At 46.2% G+C, this 21545-nt stretch overlaps 1 protein-coding gene across 1 annotated transcript; it reads right to left on the minus strand.

The window, feature by feature from the left end:
* Window positions 1-912: 912 nt before the first annotated feature.
* SLC10A1 (solute carrier family 10 member 1) lies at window positions 913-20388 on the minus strand. Its single transcript, XM_047864544.1, is given in 6 exon segments — window positions 913-936; window positions 939-1024; window positions 2966-3162; window positions 4724-4902; window positions 10883-10985; window positions 20012-20388. Coding segments are annotated over 6 exon segments (945 nt in total). The 5' UTR covers window positions 20368-20388.
* Between the last annotated feature and the right edge of the window lie 1157 nt (window positions 20389-21545).

The raw sequence follows: 21545 nt of genomic DNA on the forward strand, positions 1-21545 counted from the left end.
AATTGATGGGCTAGACTTTTAGATTAGTGGGCAATTCTGTTGGTTGTGTTTTCTTGTTTCCTGGCTTTCCCCCTCTACTTTCGATGGTATTCTCCAGAAATGTCCATTCATTTCATTACGACTGAGATTTTGAGCCAGTCTTGTTTAATTGCATTTGCATTCTATGTCTGTTTTTTGTACATGTAGTATCACGTTGGTGTTTTTAGGAGCTTTAATCCATCCCCAAATAGGATTTCAAAAGGGAAGGAATGAGAAATTTTAAGGTTAGAAAGGACTTCTGAAGTTTAAATCTGGGAGCACTGAGCATTTATTTCCCTCTTCTGTCACAAAAGTTGGAACAGGATTTGGGTATTTGATTTTAGGTAAAAGTTCCTATTTGTTGCCTAGTTGAGAAATTGAGTGCCTTTCATATGCCTATGGAACACTTGGGAGATGCAGGGGCAAAAGGCAGTTTTGGTTTTTGCCTTCATAGGACTGTCATTGAAGAATTCTTTTATTTATTTTTTAGCTTTTTTATTTTTTTGAGAGGGGGTGTCACAGAGAGAATCCCACGCGGGCTCTGTACTGACAGCATGGTGCCTAATGCCAGACTTGAACTCCCAAACCATGAGATCATGACCTGAGCTAGCATTAAGAGTTGGATACTTAACTGACTGAGCCACCCAGGCACCCCACAAGTCTTTATTTTTTAAACAGGTATCAACTTTTAAGCTGGGGCTAGGCGAGGCTCTTCAGGTAGACTCCCTCTGTGCCCTCCCACCAGGCGAGGTTTGTCAGTTCTGATAGTTTCTGCTAGTTTCTGCTGGCAGTGCTGGAGAAAGACTCTCATTTCTGGTGTTGCTTTCATCTTTTTACTCTATCACACTGGCTTTCTGAAATATCCTCTGACCAGAATCCAGTCCCCTGGGGGAGCTAGGCTGTGCAAGGGGAGCATTCCATTCCTCCCCTTTGTGGGTGCCATTTCCTAGAGCTCCTGGAATCGTGTCTTCAGTTGGAGCAGCTGTGTAGGTCATTTTTGTTTTATCTGGAAAGTTGAAGAGGGTCAAGGGTGGGGAAGGAGAGTAACTGTTAATAAAAAAGCTTATTCAGTGGAAGACAGCACATCCTAGGGGTTAAGTTGTATTCTATATGTTTTTGTGTGGTTCCCCCCCACCCCCATCTCTTTTACCGTGCATCCTTCCATTACTTTAATTTTTTTTTTTTTTTTAAGTTTTGTTTATTTTGAGAGCATGAGCAGGGGAAGGGCAGAGAGAGGATTCCAAGCAGGCTTTGCACTATCCACACGCAGCCTGATGGGGGCCTTAAACTCACAAATCTATAGATCATGACCTGAGCCAAAATCAGGAATCGGACACTTAACTGACTGAGCCACCCAGGTGCTCCCTCCCATGACTTAATTTTGCTTTCCCTTGAACATTCCTAATGGTAATACTACCAATCAATCTAATAAATTATTGACTCTTAAATCACTTCCTCTCCAACTTCTTGGTACAGATAGTGCAGTGGAAGAGTTTACGTTCAGCAGAATGGATTTGCGTTCTGCAAAGAAGCGCAGGGAGGAGATAGCTTTAAGAGGTCTTCTAAGTGTGGAGTTTCCATGGCCCCCTCATTGTATTTGGCCTAGCCCTTTTTCTGCCTGTATGGAGGTGGTGAGGAGTCGTGGTCATAGGAGTCAGGATTCACCTATCTTGTCCCCATTTTTGTAGAAGATACAGGGCTCAGAAGCATGAAAAGTTGTGCATCTCCCCCCTCAGCACAGCCGCATCAGCCCTTACAGTGCACTGGCTCTGAAGAGGGTCTTAAGTGTGTTGTAGCCCTGCAAACTTGGGAATGTGGTTGGTTGGTTTAGAAAATTCCACTTCTCACTGCTTTTGCAAGAGGGTGGAGATTTCAGGCTTCACGGGCAACAGATTTGAGTCACTTTCAGGTGAGCATTAGAGGAGGTTCTTTTCCACAACACTGTAGTTTTGAACAAACGCAAAGTTCTGAAGTATGCTCAGCTACTTACTGGTTTCTTTTTGGCTGCTTGATACAGTTATATGCTAATTGTTTGTTTGCTTTTACTACCAGAAGATAATCACCAGGGGAAGTTGTCTCCTATGGTCTAAGTCCATCCCCAGGGTGTAGAAAACATCTTGAAGGAGTCCTCAAGTTCATGGGAAATGAAGGATTTGAGTGGTTAAGAATATACTTTATAATATGAATATAATACGCTTAGAATTATAAAATACTGAAAATGTCATTCCAAATAAAGTTTCCTGACTTGAAAAAAAAAGACATTAATGATCCACTTAAAGGAAGGGACTTAGTGGGTTTCCTGGAGGTTTATTATAGTTTAAAGAGAATGCAAAATGCTCTGAGCATCTTAGAGGAGGTGCTGTTTAGAAAGTAATTCAATAGTGATCAGGTTTTAAAGTATCAAACTATTGTGATAGGTATGTAATAAGCTTATATTTAAGTTTTATTTACTGTGTAACCAGAGTTGGGAGTCTTTTTTTGGATTTTGGCTAATTCGATTGCATTGCTTCAATATGTTTTTCTTCATAAAGGAGTACCAGTGGTACTGTGGTCTGATCTGGTTCTAGGACCGGAGAACCTAGTCCTAGGAAACACTGCATTTTCCAGATTGTGAATAGGGGCATTTCACACAACTAACACCTCATAGCTATTTAATATCCAAGACCATTTCTTCATCCTGAGTCTTCCGTGGCCTCCCCTTTGCCTTACTCCCATAAGTGCAAAGTCTGTGCACAGTTGATTCTCCTAGCTAGAAGGCAGAGATGGAGTGGAGTTATAAGAAGAGCCTTGGCTCTTTGAAGTCCCTTTGTACTTCTTGGTGCTACCTGGTTCCTAGTGACTTGATAGGAGTTGAAGCCCTTTGCAAAGGTCCCTGCCAGAGACTCACTTGCTGGAAAGGATCAGGTCGGATATGGGAGAACTCAAAGGAGAAGGATTCAGTACTCACCTTTGGAAGGCTTGATTTTCTCATAGCAACGAAAGATGGAGATGAGAAGAACCCCTTCTCCAAGCTGGAAAATCATGTAGAGGAGAGGGAAGAAGAAAAGTGGCCCAATGACTTGAGGGGGGAACGTCACATTGAGAATGGTAGAACAAAGTTGAACGTTTTGGCATCCAGTTTCCATGCTGACAGTGCGCCTGCACCTGTGTTAGGTTCAAACAAAGCAACCCTATATGCCCTCAGAAGGGACAGGAGGGTGTGACACTGGCCCTTCTCCCTCCCAAATCACCCAAGACCCATTGAATGAACGTGGAAGTCAGCGGTGACTAGTAGTTTTGTGGCCAGGAGTTTTCGTGAGAATTTTTGAGCAGCTTGGGGGTTTCACCATTTGCTTCTGCAGGACTACCAGATTAAAATTGGGAGAATGGCTGGCTGATGAGGGATGAAGGGAAGATATGAGCCACTATCCTTCATTGGCTTGTATGTTGGGTTTACACACAGGGCAGTTGCAGTGTGAACATACAGAAGATCTGAAATGCTTGGGCCCCTTGTCCAGTTCCCTAGTTTCTGGTTTGGGTATCTCTGAGTCCAAAACACTTTATGATTAAAAACCAAACTTGGTACAGCCCCGATATCTTTGGAACATATTCATGGTTTTGCTCTCGTTTTATGGACTAAAGAACAGGCACCTGGGTGGCTCAGTCTGTTAAGCATCTGACTCTTGATTTTGGCTCACGTCATGAACTCTCGGTTCGTGGGATCAAGCCCCGCATGGGCTCTGCTCACAGCGAGGAGCCTGCTTGGGATTCTCTCTCCGGCCCCACCTGTCCCTCTTGCTCTCTTAAAACAAACATTAAAAAGGGGAGGGGGGATGGGGTGTTTACATCTAATGAATACATATTTAATTCATGGAGTTGTGGTCAGTGTCTTAACAGAAATTCTGAAAACACATTTATTAGGGGGAGACTACCGTGATGGCCCTTGATTGTGTGGCCATTTATTACCTGTCACTCTTAAAACAATGTACAGTAAGTCATTGACAGCCTTTTGACTCAACTGTATAACCACATGCTACGTATGTTCTACAGTAATTTTTTTATTAGTGTGTTTTTTTTTAAATGGGTAACTTTATAAGTTTTATTTTTAAGGCAGTGTTTTTTTGGGGGGGAGGGGGTACTAGAGTGCTACTAGTGTTCAGACTCCAGCAACATTTGTCTAGGGCTGACAAGAGGCAAAGTTCCTGAAATGTGCTACTCTAGACAGGGTCTCTATCCCACACCAGATTGTCAGGCCGACTGTCCCTGCAAGTAGCGCCTGAGTTTGAAATTGAATTAGACTCAGCAGAGGTCCGCAACCACTAAAGCTCTTAGGGCCACTTAGCAGAGCTGTCACCCAGTGGTGTCCTTGTCAAGACTGAAGCCTAGGCAGAAAGGGCGGAAGAGTGGGGAAGGAGGAATATTAACACTTACCACGATGGCATGGGACTGCTCCAGTGTTGTTACCTACCAGGTTTCAGCAGGAGGTGGAGCCTAGGCTCTGGAGGGAGCACTTTGTCATGAGCTCTTTGGGGTATTAGATGCTCTTGTTCCTAAGCCATTCGATACCTTATTTCCAATATGTCTCCGAGTCTAGGGTTCCTGGTTCAGTGTGTGCATTTGCACATACTGCCAGGAAAATGCCTCTCCTAGGTTTTGGGTCTCCTTTTCCTGAGAGACCAGGACAAGAATGAGGCCGATGGAACACAGAGGTCTAAACAATACTTACCGTCCATTGAGGCGGAAGAGAGCAGAGAGGATGTAGCCCAGCAGGAAGCCGATGAAAGGCATCAGGGAGGAGGTGGCCAGCAAGTGTGGTGTCATGACAAACATGATACTCTTGCCCACATTGATGACCGAGAGCGCTATGATGGCCACACTTAACAAAAGCATGATGATGGTCCCTCCCTGTAAATGAAAACAGGAAGAAAAGGCAATTAGGGTGGTGGGGGATGGGGAGGAGCAGAGTGACGGAGCGTGGGTGGTGGGTATCAGAGGTGGAAACCAAGGGAGTGCAAAAACTTTTATCTCCCATCTATTTGGAATTCCTAATCAGTAGCTAGGAAGCTTCTTGGAGGACAGAGACCTAATAACATTCTTGTTACTGTTGACTTAGAAAAGAGCCAGATGTTTACCAGCAAAATGAATTTATTTGGAAATAGAGGAAGTTCAGTTTGGGACAAGCAAGCCATGGCGAACCATAGGCAAGTCCTGAGTACACGGGACAGGGACTTGCTTTTAGAGAGGAAAAGAAGCCGGGAGGGTCTGCTTCATGCAGTTCTCCTTGGCTGGGCTATTGCTGGGAAGGAGAAATCCTTCCTCGTGCTGGGGTATGTAAAGTAAGCTTTCCATTAGGCCAGTGGTAGTGTATGAGAGCTTTCTCTTCAAGACTTCCAGGCTCCATTTCACAGGAGATTTTCTTTGCACATTTGTCCCCCCCTTTTTAAGTTTATTTTGAGTGAGCATGTGCATGGGGAAGGCACAGAGCAAGGGGGGGAGAGAATCCAAAGCAGGCTCCTTGCTGACAACGATGGGGGGCTCAAACTCCCGAACCGTGAGATCATAACCTGCCAGAGTCAGAGGCTTAACCGACTGAGCCACCCAGACACCCCACGTTGCTCCCTTTCGATCAAGATCTTTCTTCAGAAACCTCGCTGATGAAGAGTCTGTGTATTCACTAAAGTGGCTTTGTCTCTCACTGCCAGGAAGGGTTTTTCCTGGTTGTCCTGTCCCACGTTGGAAAGTGCTTAGATTGGGAACTGTTGAGGCCACATGAGTACCAAGGAAGGGTGTGAGGGAGAACTGAGGCATTTCCCATCTGAGGTCTATATATTGTCAAGATTGAAGGCTTTGGAGAGCATCTTGTCTGAGCTAATCCCTCCCTATTGGTGTGCCCCTTCTGTAGAGAGAGGTACAGAGTTGAAAAACTTCAGTCTTGCCGTTTGTCCACAACCTGCCGCTGAGACCGGAGGCCGTAGGTAGTTGCTTCTTCATAGGTCACTGTGTTTTTTGTACCACCTGACTTCACTGAAGCCATGTGCTGAATGTCCATTTCGTGGGCAGCCAATCAAATCCGCTTGCCGGTGACCCAGGAGATGACCTGGCTCGCGCTTCCCACAAAGGTGGCCTCCACAGCTTGCTGAAATGACCGAACAAATCAGATCCTCTCGTTGAGGGAGTCTGCGGAACTACAGCGAGGGAAGCCGGAGCAGAGGCAAGTGTTAGAAGACCCAGCACCCTGGCAGCAGCGTAAGCCACAGGTTGGCAGACGCCGTGAGACGGGTGAGGCAGTTCACCAGTAGCAGCAGGTACGGGAAAAGCCTAGGTGGACTGGCTGAGTCACTCGAACAGCGAGTGACTTCCTTATTTAAGGGAGGTGGATGGCTTGTGGTAAAAGTGGCTTGTCGACCAGGTCATGCTGAGGTTCATCGACCTAACCACACGGACTCGAATAAGCCCTTGCCTAGGTAAGTTAAAGTATTACTTGAATTGCCGTTCCAAATAGAGCATCCAAGAAATTGTATCTTGGCATTATCTACGTGTGACCTCCCACTGGGTAATGTGTTTACGAGCAGATACCTTTTGCCAGAGCCAGTTAGAAATTGGGTGGTTTTGATTTGAAAGTCTCTAGGGGGCGCCTGGGTGGCTCGGTTGGTTAACGGTCTGACTCGGCTCAGATCATGGATCTCGCAGTTTGTGGTTTGAGCCCCGCATCAGGCTCTGTGCTGACAGCTTGGAGCCTGGAGCCTACTCCGGATTCTGTGTCTCCCTCTCTGCCCCTCCCCGCTCATGCTCTGTTCCTCTGTCCATCTCCCTCTCTCAAAAATAAATATTAAAAATATTTTAAATTCTGAGTTAAGAAGGAGATAATATTCTTATATTAGTTGTGACTAACTATGGTCCTTGGCTTCTTCACCTATAAGATGAGGAAGAACAGAGTTGGATTAAATGATTATCAGAGGTCACTTCACATTTTTACATTTTTTTTTTCTTTTTAGTATTCCTGTACCTCCACAAACTATCTTGAATGAAATTAAGTGATAGACACAAACATTTCTGGGTTTTTCTTCCCCTGCTAATGTGGGGAGTGGTCCAGGCAGAGGGAAGGACATGTGCAAAGAGAAAAGAGCTAACACTTGGGGCGGGGGGGGGGGGGGGGGGTTGGCTTTAGCAAATCAAGAAGAGCCGGGGAGTCTACATAAGGGGATTGAAAGTTTATCCTGCAGAGAGTATGGAACCAGGGAGGTGTTTTAAGCAGTGGAGAGACGTGACGGAGTTTGTTCTTTCCGTCTCCATCCTCAGGTTGAACCTGATCGAGGAGCCAGGTTCGAAGGCCGTTTCAGTTGTGAGAGAGGATAGTGGCCCAAGTGACGGTAGTGTTGTCACAGGTCGAGAGGAATAGATGGATCCAAGTGAGCGACAGCAGAATAGCCAATCACCTCTTCAGGTGAATGTGACAGGGAATGGAGAGGACATTGAAAAAGACCAAATGGTTTTGTGGCTTAGGCAGCTGGGCACATGGAATGCCATTCTTTGAGATAATAACGGGGAGGAGATGGCTTTAAGACATACTGACCATATATAAGCGTGTGTTTGGTGTGCCTGTGGGAAGTGACTGCAAGAATTTTCTGTGCCACCATCTTGAACCACCTTTCATTTGTTATGACTTCTACAAGCTAAAAACCTTTTTTGCACAGTGAAGGAAACAACAAAACTGAAAGAAGAGATTTGCAAAATGACATAACTGATAAAGGGTTAGTATCCAAAATCTATAAAGAACTTCTCAAACTCCACACCCAAAAACCAAATAATCCAGTGAAGAAATGGGCAGAAGACACAAATAGACATTTTTCCAAAGAAGATATACAGATGGCCAACAGACACATGAAAAGATGTTCATCACTCATCAGGGAAATACAAATCAAAACTACATTAAGATATCACCTTACACCTGTCAGAATGGCTAAAATTAACTCAGGAAACAACGGATGTTGGCAAAGATGTGGAGAAAGGGAACCCTCTTACACTGTTGGCAGGAATGCAAACTGGTGCAGCCACTCTGGAAAACAGTACAGAGGTTCCTCAAAAAGCTCAAAATAGAGCTACCCTGGGACCCACCAATTGCACTACTAGGTATTTACCCAAAGGATACAAAACTGATTTGAAGGGGCACATGCACCTGATGTTTATAGCAGCACTATCAACAATAGCCAAATTATAAATTACAAATTTTTAAAAATAAAGATAAATAATAGCCAAATTATGGAAAGAGCTCAAATGTCCATCAACTGATGAATGGGTAAAGAAATTGTGATACACACACACACACACACACACACACACACACACACACGGAATACTACTCAGCCATAAAAAAGAATGAAATCTTGCCATTTACAATGGTGTGGATGGAACTACAGTGTAATGTGATTAGAAAATAAGTCAGAAAAAAAAAGACATGATTCCACTCATGTGGAATTTAAGAAACAAAACAGATGAACATAAGGGGAAAAGAGAGAGGCAAACCATAACTATAGAGAACAAGATGAGGGTTGCTGGAGGGGAGGTGGGCAGGGTATGGGCTAAGTAGGTGATGCATATTAGGGAGGGCACTTGTGATGAGCACAGGGTATTATATGGAACTGATGGATCACTAAATTCTACTCCTGAAGCTAATATCACACTATATGTTAACTAAGTGGAATTTAAAGAACTTGAAACAAAAAAGACATACTGAGTTTTAAATGCATGAGACATTCAGGTAGAAAGATTTGGCAGTTAAATGGATCCTGGGGGCACGTGGGTAGGTGGCTCAGTTGGTTAAGCATGCAACTCTTGATCTCAGCTCAGGTCTCCAACTCGGTGTTGTGAGTTCAAGCCCCATGTTGCACTCTGCTAAGTGTGAAGCCTGCTTAAATGATGGACGGATAGATGGATGGGTGGATCCTGCAGTTGGAAAAGGTTGAGGGCTGAAGATGGTATTCTGGAAGTCATCAGCTTGTAGATGGTCATTGAGAAGGACCAGATCTATGGTGGAGAGACCCTGGGCTTTGGGAAATTTGGCAAGAAAAGAAAGCTTGGGCGAAGGCAGAGAAGTAACTTTTACCAGAGAAACTCATCAGGGAGTACAAAGAGACGTGCCAGAAAGATGAGAGGAAAAGCAGGAGCGCCCAGCTGAGGGAGGAGGCTTCTGAGAGGGAAGCGGTGGTCAACCATGCCAAAAGTTGCTAAAACGTTAAGGATGGATGAGAAATGTCTGTTGGATTTGGTGAAGAAAGAACAGGTGGTCATCGAGACGCTGAATGGATGGGAGACCAAGGAGGAGAGAAGAGGGATTCAAGTAGCTGAGACTAACTTGAGAGCCTGCTACCTGTGAGAGCAGCCCTGGCGGGAGTGGTGGGAGAAAGGTGTGTGCTGGAGGGATGTTTCCTGAAGTGTAGGTAGGGAAGGAAAGGGAAGTGTTGGAGCCCTGTAGGGATTGTTTTGTTTTTTTAAGATTGGAGAGCAGTGAACCTGTGTCAACACCAATTGTGAAAAAACCTGCGGAGACTTAAGAAATGAGAATGACGTTGGGGGAGGCTTTGGAGGTTGGGGGCCATAATCGATGAAAGGACATCTCTGAGAAGCGAGAGTAGGGGGAATGGATGATGCCATCCAGAGCTGAGGTGGGGTGTTCGAACTCGGAAAGGAGGAATGACCTTTCTGGGTCTTCCAACAGGGTGGGAAGGGGCGCTGTGGCCACTGTATGGGGACTGTGCCAGGACAAGGGCGGAACTACCCTGGACGGTGGTAGTGTGAAAACCGAAAAGTCCTGAGAACCTGACTTGCAGCTTCTTTGTTCCAAGCCCCAAACTGCCGCCAAGCCTTGGGCTTCCAGGCAGCATGCCCTGTAGGTTGGCCCAAGGCATCGACCCAGGGCAGAGACAAAAGCAGGCTCTCGGAGTGTCAGGAGTACCAGGATGAGCTGGGGCTCTGGGGGGTGAGCAGTGAGCTGGAGGGGAGACTGACTGGGACTGAGCTCCAGGGTCACAAAGTTGGTAGAGGGACCAAGGCAACGCTCCAAGAGTCTGTAATTCTTCCGAGGGCAAGGCAGTGGCATGATGTCCTGAGTGTGACCACAGTGCCCCTCCACCCCCAGCCCTCTGGGGCCCTACCCCTCTCCCTCCCACCCCACACCTGAAATGCTAGGAGCACATACACCACCTGTTGCCCTGGGCTCTTCTGTGGCTTCTCCTAAAGTCAGCCAAGTTTGCCCTCGTTCCCCCCGAGTGTCCTCTATCCAGACTTCTCCCCAGGCTGACCCACATCCTACCCTTTCCAAGCCTGTCCTCTCCAGGAAGCCTTTCTAGACTCCCTGCTCCTCACCCCACCTTCTTACATCCAACCACACCCACCTGCCCGTGTGCTGTATGTGATCTTCCTCGTGTGTTCCTCCACTTTCTGCTAGTACCCGACTCCTTGATGACAATGAAGCCTCAGAGTGTGTAGCATAAAACTTAGCATCTGGGCGGTGCATCATACAAGCCTTTTGGTTATTAAAATAATGATGGCTGATAATTGTGTTATGAAATGTGTTACAAAGACAATTTTCCTCCTAACTTTTCCAAAGGATTCTTATGTACATTACCAGCCCACGAGGTAAGTGTACCAATACTAGACCCTTTGCGTTCTCCAACGAGGAAGGAAACGGACACGGAAAAAGCCCAAATGACTCTGTTCAAGCCATACATTGAGATGATGGTGGTGCTCTTGTTCCCTGCACAGGGCCCCGGGTTCTTACCTTCTTGACATAGGGTACATATTGTGGCCGTTTGGCATTGAGGAAGATCCCAGTGGCACAGGGAATGAGAACCAGGATTAGTGATATCACAATGCCTCCATAAGGTACCTTGTCCTTCAGATCCCCGGAATAGATCCCCCTGGAGTAGACATACAGGAGGAGGGGCATCATGCCCAGGGCACAGAAGGTGGAGCAGGTGGTCATCACGATACTGGGTGGGAGAAGCAGGGGAGAGTACAGAGACAGCACCCATTAATATAGACTATTTGTTGAGTGCCTGCTACGTGCCAGGCACCGTGCTAAGCACTTTACATACATTAATTCCTTTCCTTTTCCCAGTAGGCTTAAGAGATACAGGCTACAGGTTGATAGTCTCATGTTTGTTACTTTCTGCTTTATCTTTATTTATGATAGAGTGTGAGTTCCAAAGCCTGAGTCATAATACATCTTCTCAGCTCTAATTTGTATCCTAATTGTACTACTACCATTTCTATTTGGAATCCAGTACATGTTGGTCACAGGACCCTGTACAGGGAGAGGCCTTCCAGAAAGGCCACCCAAAAGAATGAAGCTGCTAGGGAACATTGTTGGATTTGCGGATATTCGTGTGACAATATACGACTCTGGTTTCCATTCTTGCGGGCATGTTAGTCATGAGGGCTTGGCAAGAGCCCAGGAAATCCCCACTAAGTGTGTGTGTCCCCTCCCACAGCCCTAACTATCTGCACTAATTTGTTGTTTCCACAGAGGTGAACTATAGCTTAACTGAACATCAAGCATGGCCTAGGTCAACGGGGCCAGAATGTAGCCATCAAGAACAGCAACAGGTAGAGGTATCATCATTAGGAATAAGATGTCAGAGCAAGGCACGTGGCTGGCTCGGTCAGAAAAGCATATGACTCTAGATCTTGGGGTCATGAATTGGAGCCCCATGTGGGGTGTAGAGATTACTTAAATAAAACTTAAAAAAAAAAAGACATCAGAGGTGAGGAGAGACCCTCAAAAAATGCTGAGAACTTAATAATGGGAAAATCCTTCCTCTGTGAACATCTAAAACACTTATGAACACATATTTGAGCTTGTAGGAAAGTTAGGGAAGTTTCCAGGTACCAGAGACAGAATGCAAAGGAGTTGGTGGGTGAAGTCAGGCTGGAGCTGCACCGCATGGAGTGGGGAGGGAGGGGGGGTGTTTGTCTGGGAATCTGGAGGCTTAGGTTTTATTGCCCAAGGGAGGGACCAGAACTGAGGTCTTATGCTTATAAAGGAGAGTTGAAACCGAGATATCCATAATAAAAGAACTGTTGGAAAAGAAAAGATCTAATTATCTCACAGTCAAATATAAAATCATAACGGAAAAAATATTTGGAAAAGCATAATGATGCCACACATGTTTTAAAACACATGGGAGCTGACCCTGGATTACACAATAATTCGTAGAAATGAGGGGCACATGGCTGGCTCAGTCGTAAGTGTCCGACTCTTGATTTTGGCTCGGGTCATGATCTCACGGTTTCATGAATTCGATCACGTCAGACTCTGTGCTGACAGTGCGGAGCCTGCTTGGGATTCTCGGTCTCCCTCTCTCTCTGCCCCTATCACACTCGCGCTGTCCCTGTCCCTTTCAATAAACTTAAAAAAAATTTTTTTAAATGACACCTAAAGCACAAACAACCAAAGAAAAAAATAGATATATTTAACTTCTTCAGAATTAAAAATGTTTGTGTTTCAAAGGACACTATCCAGGAAGATATACCAATGGCAAATAAGCACATGAAAAGATGCTCCACATCAATAGTCATTAGAGAAATATAAATCAAAACATGAGGAGATCACCACACCCAATAGTATGGCTACAATAAAAATGATGGATAATAAGTTTGGTGAGGATGTGAAGAAGCAGGAATCTTCCTGTGTTGTTGATGGGACAGTTACAGAACGACCCAGCAATTCTAGATACATACTCAAGAGAATCAAAACATAGGTTGTTATGTATGTTGACACAAAGACTTGTATACTAATGTTCATAGAAGCATTATTCATAATAGCCAAGAAGTGGAAAACAGTAAAAATGTCAACTGAAGAACGGATAAGCAAAACATGGTGTATCCATACAACTGAATATTATTCAGCCACAAAAAGCAATGTGTTAAGTACCTGCTACGTGTTACCACATGGGTGAACCTTGACAACAGTGTGCTACGTGGAAGAAGGAGAAACATAAAAGACCACATAGTGTGTGATTCCACTTATATAAAATTGATAGACATGAAATAGATTAGTGGTTGCCAGGGGCTCAGGTGAGAGAGGAATGTGTAGTGACTGCTAACTGGTTTCTTTGGGGGATGATTAAATGTTCTGGAAGTAGATAGTGGTGACAGTCGGACAACCTTGCGAGCATACGGAAAACTATTGGATGATACACTCTAAGAGAGTGAACTTCGCAGTATATGAATTATAGCTCAATAAAAAATAATTAAATCTGGGGAGCAGCTAAAATAATTCTTAGAGGAAAATGTTTAGAGCCTTAAATGTTTACATAGGGAAAGCAGAAGAGTAAAAACGAGCTAAATATCTTACCCAGAAACTTAGAAAAAAACAAAGGAAACTCATGAAAATAGAGGAAAGAAATGATGTACAAAAATTACATACAATGAGAGGGTCAATTAAACCAAGAGTAGTTTCTCTGCCAAGTCCAAGAAAAGACTCCTCTGGCATGCTAACCCAGGAAAAAGGGAGAAGGCACCATTGATTGTATTAGGAATGAAAAAGGGAACATAACTGCAGACACATTAAAGATTTTAGAGAGTTCTAGAAGAAACCGAGGCCAGTTTTGTACTTTCATTTTTCAGTTTAGATTGAATGGACAATTTCCTGGGAAATATAAACTACAAAAACCAATTCAAAATGAAGCTGAAACCTTAGTATTGCTGAAGGATATGAAGGAAGTGAAAACCTACCCTCCAAACCCCACATGATGTATATGGTTTTATAGCAGAGCTCGGCCAGACGTTCAAAGTACAGATGGTCTCACTATTATACAGACAATACAAAAGGGGGAAACCTTTTGTATTGTAAATTGTATGCCCCAATTTATTGTATATGAATAGTGTAATTTTAGAACCAAAGCTGCAAAAGGATATCATGAGGAAGGAAAGTTAGGGGCCGTTCTCGTGAACAAAGAAGAAGTCATAAATACATTATTAGCAGATTAGCAATGCTTTTATAAAATAATACAAAAAATAAGATGGGTTTGTCCCAGCAATGTAAGAGTGGGTTAACATTAGACTAAATCCACTGACCTATATCACTGTATTATCACATTGAAGTAAAAATGGTATCATTTGATAGATACAGAAAATTGTCATTCAACAAAATTCATTGCTCATGCATTACAAAAATTAGCACACTAGCAACAGAATAGAATTCCTTAACCTGAAAAGGGTATCTATCAAAAAGTACAGCAAACAGTAAACTTCATGGTGAAAAATTAGAAAGTTTCCTCTTAGGGCGGCGCGCCTGGGTGACTCGGTTGGTTAAGCATCTGACCTTGGCTCAAGTCATGGTCTCCTGATTCATGGGTTCCAGCCCCACATAGGGCTCTTTGCCGTCAGGGTGGAATCAACCTGGGATTCTGTCCCCCTCTCCTCGCTGCACTTGCCCTGCTCACACTCTCTTGGTCTCTCAAAACTAAGCATTAAAAAAAAGTTTCCTCTAAGAAGAAAGATAAAGCAAATGATATCTATTACTATCACAGTTAATTGTAAATCATCCTATATATGTCTTTGCTAGCACAGCAAAACAAGAAATAGAAACTGTATGGGATGGGAAAAAAAGAAACCAGACTTTCATTACATGCCAATGATTGGACTGTCAACAGAGGAAATCCAAGTGAATTCATAACTAGTAAGGAAGAGAATCCATGAGTTTCTAAAAACATTAACAATATGAAGGAGGCGCCTGGGTGGCTCAGTCAGTTAGGCATCCGACTCTTGGGCTTCAGCTCAGGTCATGATCTCACTGTTGGTGCGTTCAAGCCCCACGTCGGGATCTGCAGAGGCTGCTTAGGATTCTCTCTCTCTCTTTCTCTGCCCCTCCCCTGCTCATTCTCTGTCTCTTTCTCAAAATAAATAAATAAGAAAAAGAAACAAATATAAAATGTTTAGAAATAAATCTAAAAGAGATATGCAAGATCTTTATAGAAGAAATTATAAAACTCCATAGAAAGGTATAAAATAAAGTCCAAATAAAAAGAAAAGCTCTATCATTTTCATGGATGGGAAGACCCAATATTATAAAGATGGCCTCTAAATTTATCTATGAATTTAATCAACAGTCCAGAAATATTTTTGTAGACTTGAGAACTAATCCCCAAATTCAAGTGAAGAGTTAAGGGCCAACAATAGCTAACATAATTTTCAGGAAGAACATGGTGTGGGGATTTGCCTTTCAAATATTGAGACTTATAAAGTCATTGTAATTAAGAAAATTTGGTGCTCGTGCAAAGAGCCACATAGACCAATAGAGGAGACATCCCAGACACAAACCCATGCACATTTGTGAATGTTATCTATGTGAGAGATGGCAGTACAACTTACTGGAGAAAAATTCACTCAGTGGTACTGGGAATTTTCTCTATTCATATGGAAAAGATAAAATTAGATCACACCATACGTAAAAATAAGCGCTAGGTTGATTGCAAATCTCCATGTGAAAAGCATAACTTTGAAACTTGTCAAAGAAAATGTAGGGGAATATCTTCATGACCTTGAGTGTAGTAAATGATTTCCTAAAGGACCCCCCACCAAACACAAACTAAGAAAAAATATTGGTAAATTCAACCAAATTAAAATAAGCACTCTGTGTTATGAGACATCATTATCAAAATATAAAGGCCAGCCCCAAACTGTGAGTAGACCACTGCAACGCGTCAGAACAACAAATAACTACAAATCAAAGAGAAAAACACAACAGTTCATTAGAGAAATAGGCAAAGACTTATTTCTGGAAGACCAATGGTGAACCAGTCTTCCGCCAAATGGTCAATAAACCTATGACAATGTGCTAAGCCTCTCTTGAGATCACATTTAACACTGCTGTGACCCATTTCACTCTTACCAGGTGGCGAAAACTATCAGAGTCTGACAACTCCGAGTACAGCGAAGACAAGGAGGAAGAAGGATCTATCTACACTGCTCGGGAAAGTGTGACCCGGAATGACTACTCTGGAGACTCATTTGTGGATGTGTGAACCCTACGACCTAGAAGTGCTGTTTTTATTATATACACTCTCACGTGGCAGCGCAGGGGCATAGGGTACAAGACTGTTCACAGCAGCAGAACCAGAAATCCCCCGAAACGTCTGCCACTAGAACAGATACATTCAAGCAAAGGACACTGCGGTCCAGAGGCACAAAGTAGCTATTTTATTCATATGCCTACATCTCAAAAAAGCAAGCTGGCAAATGATAAGGGCAGTATGGTACTGTTTATACAAATTTTAAGAACACAAGGACAACAATGTGTCTTGCCTATGGATATATACAAGTACTGCCTGTAGCACTAGTATAAAAGGGTCTGTGCTCCCTCGGGGTGGGTAGGGGGCACGGGATTGGGGAGGGGCGCACAGGGGCTACAGGGCTACTATTGATCTCTTCTGAGGAGAAGAGCCACACACAACTAGTGTGCTTGTTTTGATGTCCTTGAGCAGAGGAGTCATGCTTACTTTGGCTTGGTGTGTCAGGAGTTCTGGAATTTGCTCTGGGACGCGGTGTGCCTCGGGGTGTGCCTTGGAAACCATGCCCCAAGACCTCTGGTGGACTGCTGTGCAGGTGCCGGGTGCACCTCCTACCTTGCTGGTGTCTATGACTGTCGCGATCCTCAGTTTACCCTGAGAGACAGGGAGGGGAGGTGATTGACCAGGCTCCATTTCGGAGACTGGAGCCTGTTCCGTAGGAACATCATGGACCTGGTTGTCCCTCGGGGGACAGAGGGCCAGAGGGAAAGGGGCACGTGGAGTTCCTTACTCCTCCTTCCTGCTTAAGTTCTCAGAGCACTGCGCATGCCCTGCTTTTGGACATCTGTACACTTTCCCCCCAAATTCTGGGAAACCTCTGGTAGGTCTCTGCACTTCAGCTCCTCGTCTATAAAATGCAATGGGAGTCTTAACCGCCCCCACCCCAACTCTCAGTGGCAAATCCTATCGTTTTGTACTTAAAGAGAGGTGTCGTACTGGCAGCCTTTGAGCTACAGCTGGCTCCTGAACACACGTTTTTTTTGGCTTGCACCGTGTTTTAAAATTTTTTAATGAGTTGCCAATATTGAAAAATTTGGAGATTTCACTTAAAAATGGAGATTCACTTAAAAATGCCTTCTCTTGAATCAGCCACAGTGGCTCCCATAGAACACCCACAGCAGACATGCGGCATCTGCCCTGCTTAGGGGGCCCATCAGCCACTTGGCTCATCTATACACATGCCGGGCCCTGAAAGGATTTAAAAAAAATTCTTTTTTTATAAAAAAAAATTTTATTTTAGAGAGAGTGCCTGAGCAGGGGGAGGGACAGAGGGAGAGAGATGAGAGAGAGAGAGAGAGAGAGAGAGAGAGAGAATCCCAAGTAGGCTCCATGCTCAACACGGAGCCCCACACAGCGCTCGATCCCACCACCTGATCATGACCTGAGTGGAAATCAAGAGTTGGACACTCAACCGGCTGAGCCACCCAGGCACCCCATGAAGGTATTTGAGTAAAGGTGCAGGATCTGGAGTCTCCCAGACCTTGGACAAATGTATTAACCTTTCTTAGGCTCAGTTTCCTCATATTTATTTATTATTATTATTATTTAATGTTTATTCATTTTTGAGAAAGAGAGAGAGAGAGAGAGAGAGAGAGAGAGAGAGAGAGAGAGACAGAGCATGAGCAGGGGAGAGGCAGAAAGAGAGGGAGACACAGAATCTGAAGCAGGCTCCAGGCTCCAAGCTGTCAGCACAGAGCCCGACGTGGGGCTTGAACCTGTGAACCATGAGATCACGACCTGAGCCAAAGTCAGATGCTCAACTGACTGAGCCACCCAGGCAACCCTCAATTTCCTCATCTTTAAAATGGGACTATTGGGGCGCCTGGGTGGCGCAGTCGGTTAAGCGTCTGACTTCAGCCAGGTCACGATCTCGCGGTCCGTGAGTTCGAGCCCCGCGTCAGGCTCTGGGCTGATGGCTCAGAGCCTGGAGCCTGTTTCAGATTCTGTGTCTCCCTCTCTCTCTGCCCCTCCCCCGTTCATGCTCTGTCTCTCTCTGTCCCAAAAATAAATAAACGTTGAAAAAAAAATTTAAAAAAAATAAAAAATAAAAAATAAATAAAATGGGACTATTTACAGCACCTCCTCACGGGATGCTGTATGAGGATTTCACGGAAAGTGCTTGGAGCAGTGCCTGGCTGTTTTTTATTATCAGTATCCTTTCAGTATAATACATGTAACATGTTGTCCCAGATGAACTCCAATTGGAATTTAAAGTCTGGCAGCGCGTGAAGGTAGATGATGAGATACATATTGCACCATTGGGCTCTAAGGCATGGTTTAATGTGCATGGGAGGTTTGTCTGTTTGCAGGGACGATATGGCAGGAGGTGGCCATCCCAACATTGTCTTTGTGGAGTCTTGGTAGAAGTGAGAGTCCCCACGGGCCCAGACAGGGAGGCTGAGCAGGCGAGCATGAAGGCTCACGTTCCTGAGTCACTGAGGCTGGGCCGGGGGGGTCTCGAACCTCAGAAATGCAGGCCTAACTGGAGAGACCTCACTGGCACCCATTGGCTGATGAGGCTGGGACATCTGGTCACTTACACTTAAAAATGTCTCCTTGTTCTTTACATGGTCCTTCCTTGCTCTGCCGTTTCTGCAGGTTCACAGAGCCCTGAGAATACCCCTTCCCTGACCCCCGACTTCCTGCACCCCTTCTGCACTGGAATTAAGATACAGTCTGGATTTCTCAGGACACAGAGGCTGCAATGAGCCGCGTCCACAGGGCAGACCGAAGACTGATGGTTTGCTGTGCAGCAGGAAGGACTCGGATCAGACGGAGGGAAGAATTTCCTCACAGGTAGTTGAACGTGTTCCCAGGGAAGACTGTACGAGCCAAGTCCCCTCTTTGTGCCTCTCTTCCCATCAGCTACCTCCGTGAGGGCTGAGTCTCGTGGGTGGAGAGGCCAGAGCTCGGGTGGTGGGTCCCAGGAAGGACCAGCTCACTCTTGTTTTTTTCATTTAAAGAGCGGTGGTCTCACTCTACATCACAGACGGGGTTTCCTTAGTTGTCTGGTTTGCTTACTGGAGTTGGTAGGGTGCTGGCCAACACAGGCATGGATGGAAGAAGGTCTCCACTGAGGACTGAACGTCAGAGGAGGCAGGCTGGGGACTGAGCCTCACAGAAAGGCAAGAGCTTTCGCTGATGAGTTTCCCTCAGCCAGCGTGGGCTGCTGCTGGGGCTGGAGCCCCGGACCGAAATGGCCTCATTCTGGCAGGTGTTCTAGATCAGAGTCCCACCTGTTTGGAAGGACAGGTGTTCAGCCGGCCCCTGCGGAAATGAGCCTTTGCCGACTTCTGCTCAGAGGCTTTGGGTGAGAGGACACTGCTGGTGTTTTCCCTCCCAGTTGGGTTGAGATGTGGCCCAGCATGGCCTGTGCCAGTGTTGGGAAACTCGAGGATCTGCCTGGTTGTGTGTTTGCACAGATGCGTTCCTGTGCCCGATGGGCCCACAGGGAAAGTTAAAAGAACCCCTCACTGCCTGGATAGTTGGAAGGATCTTTGGAACGTCTTGCCTATTCTGCAGGGATTGGAAGTGCTTTGTGGTTCCAGGGTGGCTTGGACCATCTGCACTCCCTTTCGGACCTCTGGTCTCAAGGCAGACCACTTGCCCACCATGGTAAGTGGGCAGAGTTTCCCAGAGGCCCCTCGGGTTTAAATCACTACTCCTTCAAGACAGTCCTTGTGGCCCACTTGTGAGGGAGTCTTCAGGAGGCCCCTGGACCAGGTGGGCCCCTTTGACTTGGTGTTTAAACCAAGGTCTACCCCAGATCCTACCTCCAGCCCTGCATAGACTCTGGACGACAATGCCCACCACCCCCTGCCCTAGCATCCACCTGGCCCCCGCTCACGCCCCATCCTGGCTTTAGCCCAGCTTTCCCCCTAGACTCTGACATCTCCAATGCAGCTCCCATGCCCAGGCTGCTCCCTCCTCACCTCCAGTCCTACCTGAGGTTCATGTCCCCCTTCATGGCCAGACTGAAGATGTTGGACAGGGTCCCCCCGGGTGAGCAGCCGCAGACAAGGATGGCCAGCGCCTCAATGTTGTTGAGCTGGAAGACCTTGCCCAGTGCAAAGGCGGTGAGGGGCATGATGCCGTACTGTGCTATCAGGGCGATGGCCAGCCCCTTAGGCTTCCAGAAGTGAGCCTTGATCTTGCTGAACTCCATGGTGCAGCCCAGCGAGAGCATGATGATAAGGAGCAGGAACACCAGGATGACGCTCAGTGCCTTGTCGGTGGGGCGCTTGCCGAAGTTGGGTGGGAGGGTGAAGTTGAGCGTGGCAGTCACATTGTGGGGCTCCATTCTCCTGTGTGGCGGCGGAAGGCCAGGGGCACCCGGCACACCCCTCGTTCGCTGCCGACTCCCTTCCCTGCCCGGTCTTTGCTGGGTGCCTTCTTCCGTCACCTCCCAGGGCAGCAAGCTTCAGGACAAAATGTGGCTCTGGGCAAATAGAAGGATTATGCAACTGGGTGTTCTGTCCTCTGGCTGTGGCCCCAAAGGGGAGAGAACCCAGAGCCTTATCTGCCTGGACTTCCCTGCTTCTTCCAGCTTCTGTACCTCTGCACCCTTCCTGGATGTCACTTACACCCGCCCCCCCCCCCCCCCCCAACACTTGGCTGCCTCTGGGACAAGAGGGCCATTTCTGTCCTTTATTGCCCACCAAGCATGTGCCACAAGCATTCCATCTCTGGGGACCCGTCCACGGCCAGCACTGATCCAGGCCAGGCCCTTCTTGTTCTCTGTTCAGTCTCTGATGCCTCGATTCTCATTCAGGGAAGACGCCCTCCCCATGCCCAGCGGGTCCCCTCCGTCTGCCCCCAAACCCATGTAGTGAGACTGTCGGGTGTTGCATTTCCTTCCCGGACATAGGTAGCCTATCTCAAGGCGCTGTGGGACAAGGTAGGGGCAGGTGTGCTGCTGGCTTCCAGAAGGAGATAAGTCCCTGGATCTTCTCCTGGAAGCTGACAGGTGCCTGCGGAAGCCCTTATCTTATTTCCAAACCCGGACAGAACAGGTGCGAGGGGGTAGAGCCTGCTGGGATGGTGAGGGGCTCTCAAGAAGCCTGGGGGGCTTTTTTCCTAAAAGGCAGCTCTCAGGGAATCCTGGCTGAGGAGATTTGTTTGTGCTCCGATGTCCCAGCCAGCAGCCTCAGTGGCCTCGTTGCTTGGGCAACTTGCTGAGAAGGTAGCAGGAATGCACAGGCTTTCCTTTTTGATTTCCTGACTGCTCTACTTTTGCTCTGTGCCTGTGTGTCTCTGGCTGGGAGCCAGGCTCTGGGCCCGGAAGTAGAAAGAGGCAAGCACCTGAGGCCAACACCTCAGGCGCCTCCTGAGCCTTCCTCCCCCATCCTAGCGCAGGTGTGGGACAAAGGAGCAGTCCTCTGAAGAACAATCACCTCTTCTGGGTTGGAACAGGGGTGGAGGGGTTGGGGGGGGGGGTGTCTCGTAGTTTCTTATTTGCTGAAAGAGGAGATTAGGCTT

Source organism: Prionailurus viverrinus, chromosome B3 (genome assembly GCF_022837055.1).
Source record: "Prionailurus viverrinus isolate Anna chromosome B3, UM_Priviv_1.0, whole genome shotgun sequence".
Taxonomy (NCBI): Eukaryota; Metazoa; Chordata; class Mammalia; order Carnivora; family Felidae; genus Prionailurus; species Prionailurus viverrinus.